Here is a 20,163-nt window from a genome sequence, read left to right as displayed (position 1 = left end):
ACTTCAGTGAGTTTTCAGCATTTAGGTCTCTATGCTCATATTATACAATATAAAAAGTTTTATGAAATTAATCTACATTATGAAAGTATTTTTCAGTTCTTTTAAAAAAGACATTTGTGCATTCTAAATAGATCAACAAAAATAACCTATTTATAAAGGGAAATATAAATATAATCTGATGCAAATCACTGCATCTAGCAATTATTCTAAATGACTCCTTTTGGAGTAGCAATAAAATTATTAGTCAGAATGCGTGATCGCAGTGGTCCATAGGCAGAGCAAAAACTAGAAAGTTATTCATTTAGATTATAAACACATCACCCTTATTGAAGTTACATCTGGCAAGAGAAATTCTGGGCTATAGTTTCCTCATTTAGACAAATGACAGTGAAATCGATCTCCAAAAGTATGTTTAAAGTCACTCATCAGCAGCTGTATTATTCAACTCACCTATTTCCTTTCAACTCTATCAGGGAGGTTGCTTAAAGACTAAAATACTATGAACCAGGACTCTATGATTCTGGAAATGATAGTCTTTAATACTCATCTCATGATACTCTATTTAACAGGCAACCCCCCTAAATTAGTCCTATGACTAGCCTGGTCTCACCAGCGTTCTTTTAGAATTAGCAAAAACTGAGGTACTTCATACCAGGAACCAGGTACAATGCATACAGCTATTTCTCATTCTTTATCTTTTGACTCCAAATGTGTATCAGCTATTATCACTGAAATTATTTGCTGCCTCTGTCAATGCTTCATAACCTCTGGTGCTCTGACCTTTAATCATCTTATTTTAGATACTACCATGTTCCAGAAGGGACTGAACACATTTAGAAATAGATTAAACGTCTACGGACTGCAATACTACCCTAGAAACAGTTGAAAATTCTTTCTTCAGAAGTATACAAACACCAACAAAACCAGAAATCAGAAGCAAAGGCATGGATATTCATAATAGTTCAAAATAAAGCCATCTACAAACCTATCCAACAAAAGATATACAAGCTACTTAGGAAGAATCAAGTTCAAAAAACTAACAGTTTGACTAAGGGGGCAGGATATATGTAGGAAAATGACTTACAGTCTTCCCAGACCCTGTTTGAGCACAAGCCATCAAATCTCGTCCTGCTAGTATAATGGGAATACTGTATTTCTGCACCGGAGTAAGCTTTGTATAACCAGCTTTAGCGATGTTGTTATTCAGCGTCTGACAGAGATGAGCTTCTTCAAAAGTCTAAAAAGGAAAAAAAAAAGGTGGGGGGAGGGGCAGTGATTAAATTTTACATATATATGCAAATCATTCCATAAACCTATTCCATTTAAACTAGTTTCAAGTTTTCATTAGCTCCACTTTGTATCCTAAAGTTACTTTGTCAATATGCCCGCACTCAAAAATATCCAGAGCCCAAATATTATTACTTGAAAGAAAAAAGTATTCCCCGTAAACAGTGGTTCTAGAACATTTTTTCTACCTCCTCAATACTTATGAAATATGAATAACTCAGATAAGTAACATTGGCTCATTACAGGTACAAATATCGCTAGAAAACAGAGGGTTCCCCCTTCCGCCTTGGAAAATCACTTCCTCACATACTTAGGAAGCAAACATTTCAAATCCCTAATAAAAGGGCTTCGAACCGGTTCTTCCTGGTTCAGTTATGGCAAAAGAAGTGACACTGAATATTTAGAATTTGGATAAACCAGAATGGTAACCAAAATGGGAAAAATTAACAGGTCAAAGCCCTGCTAGAAACTAACCCCTCCCTCTCTTGCAAAACAACAGCAGTATACACATTGCATAGCAACCAAATCTTGCCGGTGGGGTTTTGAGCACAGTGGGAAACAGCAGTGCCCCACTCGAACACAGCGGCCAATAGTGCCACTTAGATTTTGTACTGCCAATAATCCAATCTCATGCATTAGGATTCTGATGGGCCTCACTACACCTCTTTCAAGCATTCCATTCCAAAATTTTCCCATTGCAGTTACCATTCTGGATGACCCAAATTGTAAAAATTCAGGTCTATTCCAGTTTTCCTTCCTCAGGAATGGATGAACCAGTTTGATCGGTTCAAAACCCTACTTTTCAGTAAATTTAAATATAGTTCTCATCCCGGTAGGGGAAGGTAGAGATGAAATAGTAATTTTTGACACAGCAATTAATTCTATCCTAGAAGGCCAACACGGTTCTAAATTTTTGACTTCAGATATCAGACTGTTGTTATTAGGTACCGTCAAGTCAGTTCCAACTCATAGCGACCCTATGCACCACAGAATGAAACACTGCCTGGTTTTGAGCCATCCTTACAGTTGCTGGTATGGTTGAGCTCACTGTTGCAGCCACTGTGTATTGAGGGTCTTCCTCTTTCCTGCTAACCCTGTACTCTACCAAGCATGATGTCCTTCTCCAGGGACTGATCCCTCCTTTACGACAGGTCCAAAGTATGTAAAACGCAGTCTCACCATCCTCGCTTCTAAGGAGCATCCTGGTTGTACTTCTTCCAAGACAGATTTGTTCATTCTTTTGGCAGTCCATGGTATATTCAATATTCTTCACCAACACCACAATTTAAAGGTGTCAATTCTTCGGTCTTCCTTATTTATTGTCCAGCTTTCACATGCATATGATGCGATTGAAAATACCATGGCTTGGGTCAGGCACACCCTAGTCTTCAAGGTGACATCTTTACTTTTCAACACCTTAAAGAGGGTCTTTGCAGCAGATTTACCCAATGCAATACATCTTTTGATTTCTTGACTGCTGCTTCCACAGGTGTTTGTGGATCCAAGTAAAACGAAATCCTTGATAACTTCAATTTTTTCTCCATTTATCATGATGTTGCTTATTGGCCAGCTGTGAGGATCTTTGTTTTATGTTGAGGTGTAATCCATACTGAAGGCTGTAGTCTTTGATCTTCATAGGAAGTGCTTCAAGTCCTTTTCAACTCTCAGCCATCAAAGCTGTGTCATCAGCATAACGCAGGTTGTTAGTCTTCCTCCAATCCTGATGCCCCGTTCTTCTTCATATAGTCCAGCTTCTCAGATTATTTGCTCAGCACACAGATTAAATAGGTATGGCGAAAGGATACAACCCTGACGCACACCTTTTCTGACTTTAAACCACTCAGTATCCCCTTGTTCTGTCCGAACGACTACCTCTTTATCTATGTAAAGGTTCCTCATGAGCACAATTAAGTGTTCTGGAATTCCCATTCTTTGCAATGTTATCCATAATTTGTTAACAGCCACACAGTTGAATGCCTTTGCATAGTCAATAAAACACAGGTAAACATCCTTCTGGTATTCTCTGCTTTCACCCAGGATCTATCTGACATCAGCAATGATATCCCTGGTTCCACGTCCTCTTCTGAAACCAGCCTGATTTTCTGGCAGTTCCCTGTTAACATACTGCTGCAGCCGTTTTTGAATGATCTTCAGCAAAATTTTGCTTGCATGTGAAATTAATGATATTGTTTGATAATTTCCACATTCGGCTGGATCACCTTTCTTGGGAATAGGCATAAATATGGACCTCTTCCAGGAGGTCTTCCATATTTCTTGGCATAGACGAGTGAGCACCTCCATCCATTTGTTGAAACATCTCAACTGATATTCCATCAATTCCTGAAGCCTTGTTTTTTGCCAATGCCTTCAGAGCAGCTTGGACTTCTTCCTTCAGTATCATCGGTTCCTGATCATATGCCACCTCTTGAAGTGGTTGAACGTCAACTAATTCTTTTTGGTATAATGACTTTGTGTATTCCTTTCATCTTCTTTTGATGCTTCCTGCATCATTTAGCATTTTCCCCATAGAATCCTTCACTATTACAACTCGAGGCTTGAATTTTTTCTTCAGTTCTTTCAGATTGAGAAACACCGAGAGTGTGTTCTTCCCTTTTGGTTTTCTGTCTCCAGCTCTTTCTACATATCATTATAATACTTTGTCTTCTCGAGCTGCCCTTTCAAATCTTTCGTTCAGTTCTTTTACTTCATCATTTCTTCCTTTTGCTTTTGCTTTAGCTGCTCGGTGTTCATGAGTAAGTTTCAGAGTCTCTTCTGACATCCATCCTGGTCTTTTCTTTCCAGCCTTTTCAATGACCTCTCACTTTGTACACGTATGATGTCCTTGATGTCATTACACAACTCCTCTGGTCTTCAATCACCAGTGTTCAACATGTCAAATCTATTCTTGAGATGGTCTCTAAATTCAGGTGGGATATACCCCACGTGTCTATCAGTTTGTCGTACTGTGGGGATTTGTGTGTTGCTGTGATGCTGGAAGCTATGCCACCAGTATTCAGACACCAGCAGGGTCACCCATAGCGGACAGGTTTCAGCTGAGCTTCCAGACTAAGACAGACTAGGAAGAAGGACCCAGTAGTCTACTTCTGAAAAGAATTAGCCAGTGAAAACCTTATGAATAGCAGTGGGACACTGTCTGATATAGTGCTGGAAGATGAGCCCCTTAGGTTGAAAGGCACTCAAAAGATGACTGGGGAAGAGTTGCCTCCTCAAAGTAGAGTCGACCTTAGCGACAAGGATGGAGTAAAGCTTTCGGGACCTTCATTTGTGGAAGTGGCACCACACTCAAAATGAGAAGAAACAGCTGCAAATATCCATTAACAATCAGAACCTGGAATGTACCAAGTATGAATCTAGGAAAATTGGAAATCGCCAAAAATGAATGAAATGCATAAACATCAATATCCTAGGCATTAGTGAGCTGAAATGGACTGGTATTGGCCATTTTAAATTGGACAATCATATAGTCTACTACGCTGGGAATGACAACTTGAAGAGGGATGGTGTTGCATTCATCGTCAAAAAGAACATTTCAAGATCTGTCCTGAAGTACAACGCTCTCAGTGAGAGGATAATATCCATACGCCTACAAGGGAAACCAGTTAATACGACTATTATTCAAATTTACGCACCAACCACTAAGGCCAAAGATGAAGCAGAAGATTTTTATCAGCTGCTGCAGTCTGAAATTGAGCATGCAATTAGGATGCACTGATAATTACCAGTGATTGGAAAGCGAAAAAATATCAGATACTAATGGTGAAATATTTATGTTCTTCGATAGCAGCTAAAAGAAATGTACCATATATTTAAAAACGAAAGTTTGCTACAGAGTCAATACAGAAAGAATTTTTACACTGACCAGTATTGCTGATGGTGCATCATGTCCAGATACTTCCACAAGAATAGTATCATATTTGTCAAAGTTTATGCCTGTCTGATAATGCGCAAAGATGGAGTCCTCATCCTCAGGTGGAGGAGGTGGTATGTAAGTCACTTTTGGACCTTGGAATTTAAACAAAAAACACAATTTACATTACAAAAAGTAGAAGGAAAATAGACAAGTCAAATTTGAAATACTTTATAACTTTCCACTGCTTACCATTAAAGTTTTCACTGTTGAAATAAAATACAGGACCAGGCCTGGTGGTACAGTGATAAGCCTTCATCTGCTAACCAAAAGGTTGGCTGTTTGAATCCACCACCCACTCCTTGGAAACCCTACGGGGCAGTTCTACTCTGTCCTATGGGGTCGCTATGCGTCTTAATCAACTAGATGGCAACAGGTTTGGCTTGGGTTTGTATGCATTTAAATGTTTTGTATTTTTATTAAAATACAATACACATTCATGAGGATCACACAAATATTAATTTACCTTGAGTGTCACCACTTTCTCCTTCAGCTTCTGATTTCCAAGAATCTTAAAGGGGATCAAACAAAAAAAAGAGGATGAATGTTTTTGAAATCCAAGAATGTTCACTATAAAAATCAAATACATTATCAAAAGTAAAACTTACTCTTTCCAGAGCCTGTTATAACTTCTTCATTTAAACCTTTATAACCACCTATTAAAGAAATGCATAGTAAAAATCAGTCAAGATACAAGGCTATGCATATCTTTGTTTTCATTACTTATTTTCAAAGAGGACAAGTCCTAAAGTCCTTTCTTTTAAATAATACTGGAGACAGTTAAGATAAATAGACTCCTATACATTTTCAGTTCCCTAGCATTCTTCAGAGCCCCTGGGTGGTACAGTTAATGTGCTCGCTGTTAACCCAGAAGCACCTCAGAAGAAAAGCCTGACTATCTACATCTGAAAAATCAGCCACCGAAAACCCTGTGCAGCACATTTCTATTCTGACACACACGGGGGGCACCATAAGTCGGAATTGACTCAACAGCAACTGGTAACTGGTAGTACTCAATAATGCTAATTTTATACAGTAAGACTATCATATACTTCTACTTTTTAGTTAAGGTATTGTGATTTTTCCTAATAAGAAAAAGAATATGTTTTGGAAAAACCCAGTGCTGTCAAGTCAATTCCGATTCATAGCGACCCTATAGGACAGAGCAGAACTGCCCCATAGAGTTTCCAAGGATCACCTGGCGGATTCGAACTGCCGACCCTTTGATTAGCAGCCATAGCACTTAACCACTATGCCACCAGGGTTTCCAAAGGAACCAAAAAATCTACCTATGTTGGGAGTTCGCAAGACAACCCTAAGGTTCGATGGCTTACTATAAGGAATGACAGGGCTCCTGGCTATATAATTTATTACAATGAAAAGACAGAAGCAAAATCAGCAAGGGAAAAAGAACACAGGATGAAATACAGAGGAAACCAGGCAAAAGTTTCTGAGTCCTCTCCCAGCGGAGTCACACAGGAAGCATTTAATTCTCCCAACAATGAGATGTGACAAACATGTGAAATACTGTCTGCCACAGAAGCTCATTAGAGACCAAGAGTCCGGAGTTTTATTTTTCTTTTTTTTTTTTGATCACGTAAGCCCCTTTTGCTGGTTGTTGCTGTTGTTACTTGCCATCAAGTCGGTTCCAACGCATAACAACCCTATGACCATAACAAAACAATGCCCAGTCCTGCACCATCCTTACAATCCTTGGTATGTTTGAGTCCATTGTTGCAGCCACTGTGTCAATTCATCACGTTTTGAGGGTCTTCCTCTTTTTGCTGACCCTCTACTTTACCAAACATTATGTCCTTCCTCCAGGGACTGGTCCCTCCTAATAACATGTCCAAAGTACAGGAGAAGTCTAACCAGTCTCACTTCTAAGGAACATCCTAGCTCCAACCTCTTTCAAGACAGATTTGTTTGCTCTTCTGGCAGTCCATGTTCTTCCCCAACGCCATAGTTGAAAGGCATCAATTCTTCTGTTCAGTCTTCCTTATTCACTGTCCAGCTTTCACATGCATACGACGTGACTGAAAATTCCATGGCTTGGGAAAGGTTAACCTTCATTCTCAAACTGACATCTTTGCTTTTTAATACTTTCAAAAGGTCTTTTGCAGCATATTTGCTCAATGCAACGTCATTTAACTTCTTGACTGCTGCTTCCAGGGGTGTTGATTGTGGATCAAAGTAAAATGAAATCCCTGGCAATGCCACTATTTTCTCCAATTATCATGATGTTGCATTTCGGTCCAGTTGTGAGGACTTTTGTTACCTTACATGGAGGCGTAATTCATACTGAAGGCTGTAACCTTTGATCTTCATCAGTACATGCTTCAAATCATCTTTTCTTTCCGCAAGCAAAGTTGTCATCTGCACACCACAGGATGTTATGGAGTCTACCTCCAATCCTGATGCTGTGTTTTTCTTCATATAGTCCAGCTTCTTAGATTATTTGCTCAGCATACAGGCTGAATAAGTATCATGAAAGAATACAACCTTCATGCATACCTTTCCTGACATTAAACCACACGGTATCCCCTTGTTCTGTTCAAACAATTGCCTCTTGGTCTATGCACAGGTTCCTCATAAACACAATTAAGGGTTCTGAAATTCCCATTCTTCAAAATGTTATCCATAATTTGTCAGGATCCACACAGCCAAATGCCTTTGCACTGTCAATAAAAGAGAGGTAAACACCTTTCTGGTATTTTCTGCTTTCAGCCAAGATCCACCTAACGTCAGCAATGGAATCCCTCGTTCCACATCCTCTCCTGAATTTGGCTTGAATTTCCGGCAGTTCCCTGTCAATGTGCTTCTGCAACCATTTTTTAATTATCTTAAGCAAAATTTTACTTGCATGTGATACTAATGAAATGGTTCAATTATTTCCACATTCTGTTGGATCACCTTTCTTTGGAATGGACATAAACATGGATCTCTTCCAGTCAGATGGCCAGGTAGCTGTCTTCCAAATTCCTTGGATAAGATGAGTGAACGCTTCCAGCATTGCATCCTTTTGCTGAAACATCTCAGTTATTGTCAGTTCTTGGAGCCTTGTTTCTTTGTGCGTGTGTGTGTGTAAAGCAATTAGAACAGTGCCTGATACAAAGTGTTATGGATTGAATTGTGTCCCTCTAAAATGTGTTGAAGTCCTAATCCTTGTATCTGTAAATCTGTTTGGAAATATGGTTTTCTTTTGTTATGTTTATGAGGTTATACCAGAGTAGGGTAAGTCTTAAATTTAATCACTGCAAAGTGGTATGTCATAAAAAGAGCAGCCCAGACAGAGATACACACACAGGGGACAAGAGATACGTGAGGATACATCCACAAGCAAAGGCACGCTAAAGACTGCTGGAGACACCAGAAACTTGGAAACAGGCCCACAGAGGGAATCAGCACTCTGAGACCCAGATTTGGACTTCTAACCAAAAACGGTGAGAAAATAAGCTTTTGTTCCTTTAAGCCACCGATTTGTGGTATTTTTTATTACAGTAGCACTAAGTAACTAAGACACAAAGTAAGTGCACAATATATGTTAGCTACTATTACTTGCCCATTTTTCTATTGGAATGCTACTCTTCTATTAATTTGTAGGAGTTCTTAAATATTTGTATATAAATCCTTTTTTAAGTGGGTTGCAAATATCTTCTCCCAGTCTGTAGCTTGTGTTTTCATTTTGTTTATGCCGTAGATTTCAGTGAGTCAAACTTATTATTCTTTCTCCGTATGATTTTTGTACATCTTGTGTCTTACTCTTAGGTCATAAAGGTAGCTTTCTCTTTTTGTATAATAATTTTTAGGTTTTATTTTCACATTTAAGTTTTTAAATCTATATGGACTTTCTTTTTGTGCATGTTGTGAGGTAGGGATTGAATTTTTTTCCCAAAAGATTACTGGCACCATTCCCCTTGATAAGAAATACCACTTCTACTGTGTTATCAAGTTTGTGTGGGTCTGTTTTAAAGTTTTCTATTTGGTTACATTTGGGCTATTCATTTTTCTATCCCTGCACCATTACTGGACCCCTGGAGGCACAGTGGTTAAGAGCTATGGCTGCTAACCAAAAGGTTTAAAAAAAAAAAAAAAAAAAAACATTGCTTGAAGTCGATTCCAACTCACAATAACACTGTAGGACAGAGCAGAACTACCCACAGAGATTCTAAGGAGTGCCTGGTGGATTCGAACTGCTGACCTTTTGGTTAGCAGCTGTAGCACTTAACCAAACCAAAAAGCTGGAGCCTAGGTTTTTGCCAATGCCTTCAGTGCAGCTTGGACTTCTTTCTTGAATGCCATCGGTTCTTAATCGTAGGCTACCTCTTGAAATGGTTGAATGTTGACCAATTCTTTTTGGTACAGTGACTGTGTATTCCTTCCATCTTCCTTTGATGCTTCCTGCATCATTCAATATTTTGCTTAAAAAGCCAAAAGCCAAATCCACAGCCACTGAGTCAAATCCAACTCATAGCAACCCTGCAGGACATAGCAGAACTCCCTTATAGGGTTTCCAAGGCTATAAACCTTTCCAGAAGCCACTGCCACATCCTTTTCACGTGGGGCAGCTGATAGTTCGAACTGAAGACCTTTTGTTTAGCAGCCAAGTGCTGTAACCACTGTACCACCAATGCTCCTTATTTTGCCCATAGGATCCTTAATATTGCAATCCAAGGCTTGAATTTTTTCTTCAGTTCTTTCAGCTTGAGAAATGCTGAGCATGTTCTTCCCTTTTAGTATTCTAACTCTAGGTCTTTGCACATTTCCTTGTAATACTTCACTTTGCCTTTTTAAGCCACCCTTTGAAATCTTCTGTTCAGCTCTTTCACTTCATCATTTCTTCCTTTTGCTTTAGCTACTCTATGTTCTACAGAAAGTTTCAGAGTCTCTCCTGACATTCCTTTTGGTCTTTTCTTTCTTTTCCTATCATTTTAATAGACTTTTTCTTTCTTCATGTATAATGTCCTTGATGTCACCTCACGACTCGTCTATTCTTCCGACATTAGTGTTCAGTGCATCAAATCTATTCTTGACGTGGTGTATAAATTCAGGCGGGATATGTTCAAGGTCATATTTTGGCTCTCATGGACTTGTTTTAATTTTCCTTAGCTTCAACTTGAACTTGCATATAAGCAATTGATGGTCTGTGCTGCAGCTGGCCACTGGCATTGTTCTGACTGATGATATTGAGCTTTTCCATCGTCTCTTTCACAAATGTTGTCAATTTGTATTCCATCTGATGAAGTCCACGTGTATAACTGCCATTTATGTTGCTGAAAAAAGATATTTCCAGGAGGTGGGGCCAAGATGGCTGACTAGGTAGACGCTACCTCGGATCCCTCTTGCAACAAAGACTCAGAAAAACAAGTGAATCGATCACATACATAACAATCTATGAACCCTGAACAACAAACACAGATTTAAAGAGTTAACCTGAGTGACAGAGACGGAGAACGAACAACTACGGGGAAGCAGCGACTGTTTTCAGAGCCTGGAGCCAGCGTCCCAGTCAGGTAACCTTGGCGCCGGGCTTAGGACTGGGCGCAAGGGAGCTGAACACGACATCTGTGATGGCGCAAACATGGAGCGCAGCCCTACCCCCCTGAACTGACCCCGGGAGGGGGTCCAGCTGGTCCTCGCGGGCAGCGTGGAGACGCAGCGGGTGGGAGGAGAAGTCCCCAGGAAGCAGTGACTGGTTTTGAAGCCCGGAGTGCAGCGTCCCAGCCGGGGAACCTTGGCACCGGGCCTAGGACTGGGCGCAGGGGAGCTGAACACAGCATCTGTGACAGCGCAAACACGGGGCGCAGCCCTACTCCCCTGAACTAACCCCGGGAGGGGGCCCAGCCGGTCCGCGCAGGCGGCGTGCCGACGGGGCTGCTGGGAGGAGAAGTGGCCAGGAGGCAGCGACTGATTTTGGAGCCGGGAGTGCAGCGTCCCAGCCGGGAAACCTTCACGCTGGGCTGTGGACTGGCAGCGGAGGAACTGACCGCTGCTTCTGCAGGCCAGACCCTAGCAGGCAATCTCTACCCAGCCAGCACACATAGACGACATGCCCCTCGGGAATCTCAGATGAAATAGTCATCCCAAGTAAGACAAGCAACTTTGGCTATATCCCAGGGTGCTACTCTCTCCTGTTTTTCTGAAACCTCCCCTCCCCTTCCCAGGCGGCTTCATTAACATCGCCATTTCCTGAGCCAGAGGGAGAACGGCTCCGGCTCCAGGGCTTTTCTTTCCCTTTTTTTTTTTTGGTCTTTTGCTAACCAATTCTTCCTGCCTGAGAAAAGCAACCACAAAAAACCCAGGGACCAAAAATCCTTCCCTAATTGGACTAAAAACACAGAACCAGCTCCAGCCAAGCATATATGATCCATATCTTGGGCTTTCATCCCTACAGGGAACAAGGTGGCTATTAAAATGCAAAGGCATTTCTGATACGGATATGACTGCATTTTGTTTAGCGGATTTACTGGAAAAACAAGTTTCCCAGGTCTGATATCTCTGCTTATTCAACAGAGCCCTAACTGACCCACAACAGGGAACTGAGGGCTGAAGCTCCCCCCAGACCACCTAGCCTATTGCCTTACGGGTCTAAGGAGGGTGACACCTACCAATCTGTAGAGGTACTTGCACTGGGGGCCTAAGGTACAGCTGCAAAGGCCTCCCACCAAGGTGCTTTAGGAATAGAGACACACCTACCTCACTGACACTTGGGGGAAGCCTGTCAGCATCCTGCCCCCCGCCCCCGGAGTGTGAACCCCAGCTGCTAATAGAATCTGGTGCACACAACTATCACCACTACTTCTCAAGGTGGATAGGTGTTAGGATGCAGCACACACTTGATGACCCAAAATCAGATTCTACACAAGAACAGTGAATAGACTCAGGCATATATATCTGGCAACAACCCTAACCAGCTGGTAATAGGTCATAAGTAAGTCAAGGGCTACAACAATCAAGACAGCGCAATTTAGTAGCCCATCCACGTATATTGAAAGAAAACAAAACAAGATAAGACTCAGTGAGCAAACATAGAATAAATCACTACAATATCTTAGTGATGGCTCACAGACAGCAGTCGATATCAAACCACATAAAGAAGCAGACCATGACAGCTTCTACAACCCCCCAAACAAAAGAATCAAAATCTTTCCCAAATGAAGATACAATCCTGGAATTATCAGATACAGAATATAAAAAACTAATTTACAAAATGCTTCAAGACATCAGGCATGACCTCAGAAATGAAATAAGGCAAACTGCAGAAAAAGCCAAGGAACACACTGATAAAACAGTTGAAGAACTCAAAAAGATTATTCAAGAACATAGTGGAAAAATTAATAAGTTGCAAGAATCCACAGAGAGACAGCATGCAGAAATCCAAAAGAGTATCAATAAAATTACAGAATTAGACAATGCAATAGGAAGTCAGAGGAGTAGACTTGAGCAATTAGACTGCAGAGTTGGAAATCTGGAGGACCAGGGAATTAGCACCAACATAGCTGAAAAAAAATCAGATATAAGAATTTAAAAAAATGAAGAAACCCTAAGAATTATGTGGGACTCTATCAAGAAGGATAATCTGCGTGTGATTGGAGTCCCAGAAGAGGGAAGGAAGACAGAAAACACAGAGAGAATAGCTGAAGATCTGCTGACAGAAAATATCCCTGACATCATGAAAGACGAAAGGATATCTATCCAAGATGCTCATCGAACCCCATTTAAGATTGATCCAAAAAGAAAAACACCAAGACATATTATCATCAAACTTGCCAAAACCAAAGATAAACAGAAAATTTTAAAAGCAGCCAGGGAGAAAAGAAAGGTCTCCTTCAAGGGAGAATCAATAAGTTCAGACTACTCAGCAGAAATCATGCAGGCAAGAAGGCAATGGGACGACATATACAGAGCACTGAAGGAGAAAAACTGCCAGCCAAGGATCATATATCCAGCAAAACTCTCTCTGAAATATGAAGGAGAAATTAAGATATTTACAGATAAACACAAGTTTAGAGAATTTGCAAAAACCAAACCAAAGCTACAAGAAATACTAAAGGAAATTGTTTGGTCAGAAAACCAATACTATCAGATACCAGCACAACACAAGGTCACAGAACAGAACATCCTGATATCAACTCAAATAGGGAAATCGAAAAAACAAATTAAGATTACTTAAAAAAAAATACTCAAAACAGGGAATCATTGAAGTCATTATCTAAAAGATCACAATAATCAAAAAGAGGGACTAAATACAGGTGGCATAGGACTGCCATATGGAGAGGGAAGCAAGGCGACGTAGGACAACACAAGTTAGGTTTTTACTTAGAAAAACAGGGGTACATATTAAGGTAACCACAAAGAGGTATAACAACTCCATAACTCAAAATAAAAACCAAGAAAAACATAACGACTCAGCAAACATAAAGTCAAATACTATGAAAATGAGGAACACACAATTTACAAAGAAAAACGTCTCAGCACAAAAAAGTAAGTGGAAAAATGAAATTGTCAACAACACACATAAAAAGGCATCAAAATCACAACACTAAACACTTACTCATCTATGATTACGCTGAATGTAAATGGACTAAATGCACCAATAAAGAGACAGAGAGTCTCAGACCGGATAAAGAAACACAATCCGTCTATATGCTGCCTACAAGAGACACACCCTAGACTTAGAGACACAAACAAACTAAAACTCAAAGGACGGAAAAAAATATATCAAGCAAACAATAAGCAAAAAAGAAGAGGTGTAGCAATATTAATTTCTGACAAAATAGACTTTAAACTTAAATCCACCACAAAGGATAAAGAAGGACACTACATAATGATAAAAGGGACAATTGACCAGGAAGATATAACCATATTAAATATTTATGCACCCAATGACAGGGCTGCAAGATACATAAATTAAATTTTAACAGAACTGAAAAGTGAGATAGACACCTCCACAATTATAGTAGGAGACTTCAACACACCACTTTCAGAGAAGGACGGGACATCCAGTAAGAAGCTCAATAGAGACACGGAAGACCTAATTACAACAATCAACCAACTTGACCTCATTGACTTATACAGAACTCTCCACCCAACTGCTTCAAAGTATACTTTTGTTTCTAGTGCACATGGAACATTCTCTAGAATAGACCACATATTAGGGCATAAAACAAACCTTTGCAGAATCCAAAACATCGAAATATTACAAAGCATATTCTCAGACCACAAGGCCATAAAAGTGGAAATCAATAGCAGAAAAATTAGGGAAAAGAAATCAAATACTTGGAAACTGAACAATACCCTCCTGAAAAAAGACTTGGTTATAGAAGACGTTAAGGAGGGAATAAGGAAATTCATAGAATGCAATGAGAATGAAAATACTTCCTATCAAAACCTCTGGGACACAGCAAAAGCAGTGCCCAGAGGTCAATTTATATCGATAAACGCACACATACAAAAAGAAGAAAGAGCCAAAATCAGAGAACTGTCTCTACAACTTGAACAAATAGAAAGTGAGCAACAAAAGAATCCATCAGGCACCAGAAGAAAATAATAAAAATTAGAGCTGAACTAAATGAATCCGAGAACAGAAAAACAATTGAAAGAATTAACAAAGCCAAAAGCTGGTTCTTCGAAAAAATTAACAAAATTGGTAAACCATTGGCTAGACTGACTAAACAAATACAGGAAAGGAAACAAATAACCCGAATAAGAAACGAGAAGGGCCACATCACAACAGACCCAACTGAAATTAAAAGAATCATATCAGATGATTACGAAAAATTGTATTCTAACAAATTTGCAAACCTAGAAGAAATGGATGAATTCCTAGAAAAACACTACCTACCTAAACTAACACAATCAGAAGTGGAACAACTAAATAGACACATAACAAAAAAAGAGATTGAAACAGTAATCAAAACACTCCCAACAAAAAAAAGCCCTGGCCCAGATGGCTATACTGCAGCGTTCTACCAAACTTTCAGAGAAGAGTTAACACCACTACTACTAAAGGTATTTCAAAGCATAGAAAAGGACGGAATACTACCTACCTCATTCTATGAAGCCACCATCTCCCTGATACCAAAACCAGGTAAAGACATCACAAAAAAAAGAAAATTACAGACCTATATCCCTCATGAACATAGATGCAAAAATCCTCAACAAAATTCTAGCCAATGGAATTCAACAACATATCAAAAAAATAATTCACGACGACCAAGTGGGATTTATACCAGGTATGCAAGGCTGGTTTATATTAGAAAAACCATTAACGTAATACGCCATATAAATAAAACAAAAGACAAAAACCACATGATCTTATCAATTGATGCAGAAAGGGCATTTGACAACGTCCAACACCCATTTATGATAAAAACTCTCAGCAAAATAGGAATTGAAGGAAAATTCCTCAACATAATGAAAGGCATCTATACAAAGCCAACAGCCAGCATCACTCTAAATGGAGAGAGCCTGACAGCATTTCCCTTGAGAACGGGAGCCAGACAAGGATGCCCTTTATCACCACTCTTATTCAACATTGTGCTAGAGGTCCTAGCCAGAGCAATTAGGCTAGACAAAGAAATAAAGGGCATCCGGATTGGCAAGGAGGAAGTAAAATTATCTCTATTTGCAGATGACATGATCTTATACACAGAAAACCCTAAAGAATCCTCCAGAAAACTACTGAAACTAATAGAAGAGTTTGGCAGAGTCTCAGGTTATAAGATAAACATACAAAAATCACTTGGATTCCTCTACATCAACAAAAAGAACATCGAAGAGGAAATCACCAAATCAATACCATTCACAGTAGCCCCCAAGAAGATAAAATACTTAGGAATAAATCTTACCAAAGATGTAAAAGACTTATACAAAGAAAACTACAAAGCACTATTACAAGAAATTAAAAAGGACATACTTAAGTCGAAAAACATACCTTGCTCATGGATAGGAAGACTTAACATAGTAAAAATGTCTATTCTACCAAACGCCATCTGTACATACAATCCACTTCCGATCCAAATTCCAATGTCATTTTTTAATGTGATGGAGAAACAAATCACCAACTTCATATGGAAGGGAAAGAAGCCTCGCGTAAGCAAAGCATTACTGAAAAAGAAGAAGAAAGTGGGAGGCCTCACTCTACCTGATTTCAGAACCTATTATACAGCCACAGTAGTCAAAACAGCCTGGTACTGGTACAACAACAGGCACATAGACCAGTGGAACAGAACTGAGAACCCAGATATAAATCCATCCACATATGAGCAGCTGATATTTGACAAGGGCCCAGGGTCAGTTAATTGGGGAAAAGATAGTCTTTTTAACAAATGGTGCTGGCATTAGCTGGATATCCATTTGAAAAAAAATGAAACAGGACCCATACCTCACACCATGCACAAAAACTAACTCCAAGTGGATCAAAGACCTAAACATAAAGACTAAAACGATAAAGATCATGGAAGAAAAAATAGGGACAACGTTAGGAGCCCTAATACAAGGCATAAACAGAACACAAAACATTACCAAAAATGATGAAGAGAAACCAGATAACTGGGAGCTCCTAAAAATCAAACACTTATGCTCATCTAAAGACTTCACCAAAAGAGTAAAAAGACCACCTACAGATCGGGAAAGAATTTTCAGCTATGACATCTCCGACCAGTGCCTGATCTCTAAAATCTATATGATTCTGTCAAAACTCAACCACAAAAAGACAAACAACCCAATCAAGAAGTGGGCAAAGGATATGAACACACACTTCACTAAAGAAGATATTCAGGCAGCTAACAGATACATGAGAAAATGCTCTCGATCATTAGCCGTTAGAGAAATGCAAATTAAAACCACGATGAAATTCCATCTCACTCCAACAAGGCTGGCATTAATCCAAAAAACACAAAATAATAAATGTTGGAGAGGCTGCGGAGAGATTGGAACTCTTATACACTGCTGGTGGGAATGTAAAATGGTACAACCACTTTGGAAATCTATTTGGCGTTATCTTAAACAGTTAGAAATAGATCTACCATAGAACCCAGAAATCCCACTCCTCGGAATATACCCTAGAAAAATAAGAGCCTTCACACAAACAGATCTATGCACATCCATGTTTATTGCAGCTCTGTTTACAATAGCAAAAAGGTGGAAGCAACCAAGGTGTCCATCAACGGATGAATGGGTAAATAAATTGTGGTATATTCACACAATGGAATACTACGCATCGATAAAGAACAGTGACGAATCTGTGAAACTTTTCATAACATGGAGGAACCTGGAAGGCATTATGCTGAGCGAAATTAGTCAGAGGCAAAAGGACAAATATTGTATAAGACTGCTATTATAAGATTTTGAGAAATAGTATAAACTGAGAAGAACACATACTTTTGTGGTTACGAGGGGGGGAGGGAGGGAGGGGGGAGAGGGTTATTTACTGATTAATTAGTAGATAAGAACTGCTTTAGGTGAAGGGAAGGACAATACTCAATACATGGAAAGTCAGCTCAACTGGACTGGACTGGACCAAAAGCAAAGAAGTTTCTGGGATAAACTGAATACTTCAAAGGTCAGCGGAGCAAGGGCGGGGGTTTGGGGACTATGGCTTAAGGGGACTTCTAAGTCAATTGGCAAAATAATTCTATTATGAAAACATTCTGCATCCCACTTTGAAATGTGGCGTCTGGGGTCTTAAATGCTAACAAGCGGCCATCTAAGATGCATCAATTGGTCTCAACCCACCTGGATCAAAGGAGAATGAAGAACACCAAGGTCACACGATAACTAAGAGCCCAAGAGACAGAAAGGGCCACATGAACCAGAGACTTACATCATCCTGAGACCAGAAGAACTAGATGGTGCCCGGCTACAACCGATGACTGCCCTGGCAGGGAGCACAACAGAGAACCCCTGACGGAGCGGGAGATCAGTGGGATGCAGACCCCAAATTCTCACAAAAAGACCATACTTAATGGTCTGACTGAGACTAGAGGAATCCTGGCGGTCATAGTCCCCAAACCTTCTGTTGGCCCAGGACAGGAACCATTCCCGACGACAACTCAGCAGACATGAAAGGGACTGGACAGTGGGTAGGAGAGAGATGCTGATGAAGAGTGAGCTAATCATATCAGGTGGACACTTGAGACTGTGTTGACATCTCCTGTCTGGAGGGGGGATGGGAGGATAGAGAGAGTTGGAAGCTGGCAAAATTGTCACGAAAGGCAACACTGGAAGGGCTGACTCATTAGGGGGAGAGCAAGTGGGAAAACGGAGTAAGGTGTATATAAACTTTTATGTGACAGTCTGACTTGATTTGTAAACGTTCACTTGAAGCTCAATAAAAGTTAATAAAAAAAAAGATATTTCCAATAAATAGGTCAATGGTCTTGCAAAACTCCATCATGAGATGTCCAGCATCATTTCTATCACCAAGACTATACTGTCCTTTTTCATTTCCAACCTTCACATTCCAACCACCAGTAATTATCAATGCACCTTGATTGCATGTTTGATCAATTTCAGACAGCAGAAGTTGGTAAAAATCTTCAATTCACTCATCTTTGGCATTAGTGGTTGGTGTACGTGATCATTAAGTTTGTATGTATGTCAACTTGGTTTGGCCATGATTCTCCGTGGTTTGGCAGTTATGGTGTAGTTTGGCAGTCGCACGATGATGGCAATCACTTCCACGATGAGATCTGATATAATGTGTGATCACCTCCATGACAGGATCTGCTGTGAGTAGCCTATCAGATGAAATGGAGTTTCCTTCGGCGTGTGGCCCACATTGAATGTAAGTGGACTTTCTGGCAAGGTCGCAGGCTTTTGCTGGGTCTGGATCCTGCAGCTGGCTCCTGTTCATCTGACCTCTGGTATTTGGGACTTGAGCTAGCAGCTTACCTGCCATCTTGCCTGTTGATCTTGGGATTTGTTGTTCTTTGCAGCCTGCGAGCAAGAGCCCTGCTGTATGCCCTGCCGATCATGGGTTCGCTAGGCCCTGTAGCTAGGTGAATCAGGAGAAGCCTCGAGCCTGGCCCATGGACTTGGGGCATTCCAGCCTCTATGACCACATGAGTTATTTCCTTGATATAAAGCTCTCTCTATATCTATTTGTGTGTTTTGCTGGTTTTGTTTCTCTGGAGAACCTAGCCTAAGACAGTGCATAAATTTGAATAATAGCCTTCCTTGTAGGCATATGGATATTATCCTATCACTGACAGCACTGTAATTCAGGGTAGATCTTGAAATGTTCTTTTTGACAATGAATGCAGCGCCATTCCTCTTCAATTTCCCATTCCCAGCATAACAGCCCATGATTGTCCAATTCAAAATGGCCAATACCAGCCTATTTCAGCTCACTAATGGCTAAGATATTTTCAAGCATTCCACTTCATTTTTAACAAATTCCAAGATTTCCAGATCATTCCATCTTCCAATTACTAATGGAAGTTTGCAGTTATTTCTTCTCATTTTGAGTTGTGCCACATCAGCAAATGAAGGTTGCAAAAGCTTGACTCCACCCACTTCATTAAGGTCATCTCTACTTTGAGGAGGCAGCTCTTCCCCAGTCATACTTCGAGTGTCTTCCAGCCTGAGAGGCTCATCTTTCGGCACTGTATCACACAATGTCCAGCTGCTACTTATAACGTTTTCACTGGCCAATTTTTCAGAAGTAGATTGCCAAGTCCTTTTTCCTAGTCTGTGTTAATCTGGAAGCTCCACTGAAACCTGTCCACCACGGGGGGCCCTGGTGCTATTTGAAATACCAGTGGCATAGCTTTCAGCATCACAGCAACATGTAAGCCACTACAGTATGACAGCTGACAGACAACTAGTTGTCCTTCTGCTTAGCACATACCAAATTCCCAGTACCCAGAAGGAAAGCAGTTATTTAGCACAGTTTTGGCACAATGAGCCACTCTTACTAGTTAGAGTGATAGAAACCTTCACCA

General features: G+C 40.2%; 1 protein-coding gene across 1 annotated transcript in view; it reads right to left on the bottom strand.

The window, feature by feature from the left end:
• Window positions 1-20,163, bottom strand: part of DDX4 (DEAD-box helicase 4) — a 101,936-nt gene that overhangs the window by 30,017 nt on the left and 51,756 nt on the right. The window contains exons 11-14 of the mRNA XM_023545463.2: window positions 5,824-5,871; window positions 5,682-5,726; window positions 5,168-5,310; window positions 1,085-1,237 (exon numbers count right to left, since the gene is read on the bottom strand). Coding sequence (XP_023401231.1) covers window positions 1,085-1,237; window positions 5,168-5,310; window positions 5,682-5,726; window positions 5,824-5,871 — 389 coding nt within the window. The remainder of the gene's footprint in view (window positions 1-1,084; window positions 1,238-5,167; window positions 5,311-5,681; window positions 5,727-5,823; window positions 5,872-20,163) is intronic.

This window comes from Loxodonta africana, chromosome 2, assembly GCF_030014295.1.
Source record: "Loxodonta africana isolate mLoxAfr1 chromosome 2, mLoxAfr1.hap2, whole genome shotgun sequence".
In the NCBI taxonomy this organism is placed as follows: domain Eukaryota; kingdom Metazoa; phylum Chordata; class Mammalia; order Proboscidea; family Elephantidae; genus Loxodonta; species Loxodonta africana.
This window is presented reverse-complemented; position numbering and strand designations above follow the sequence as displayed.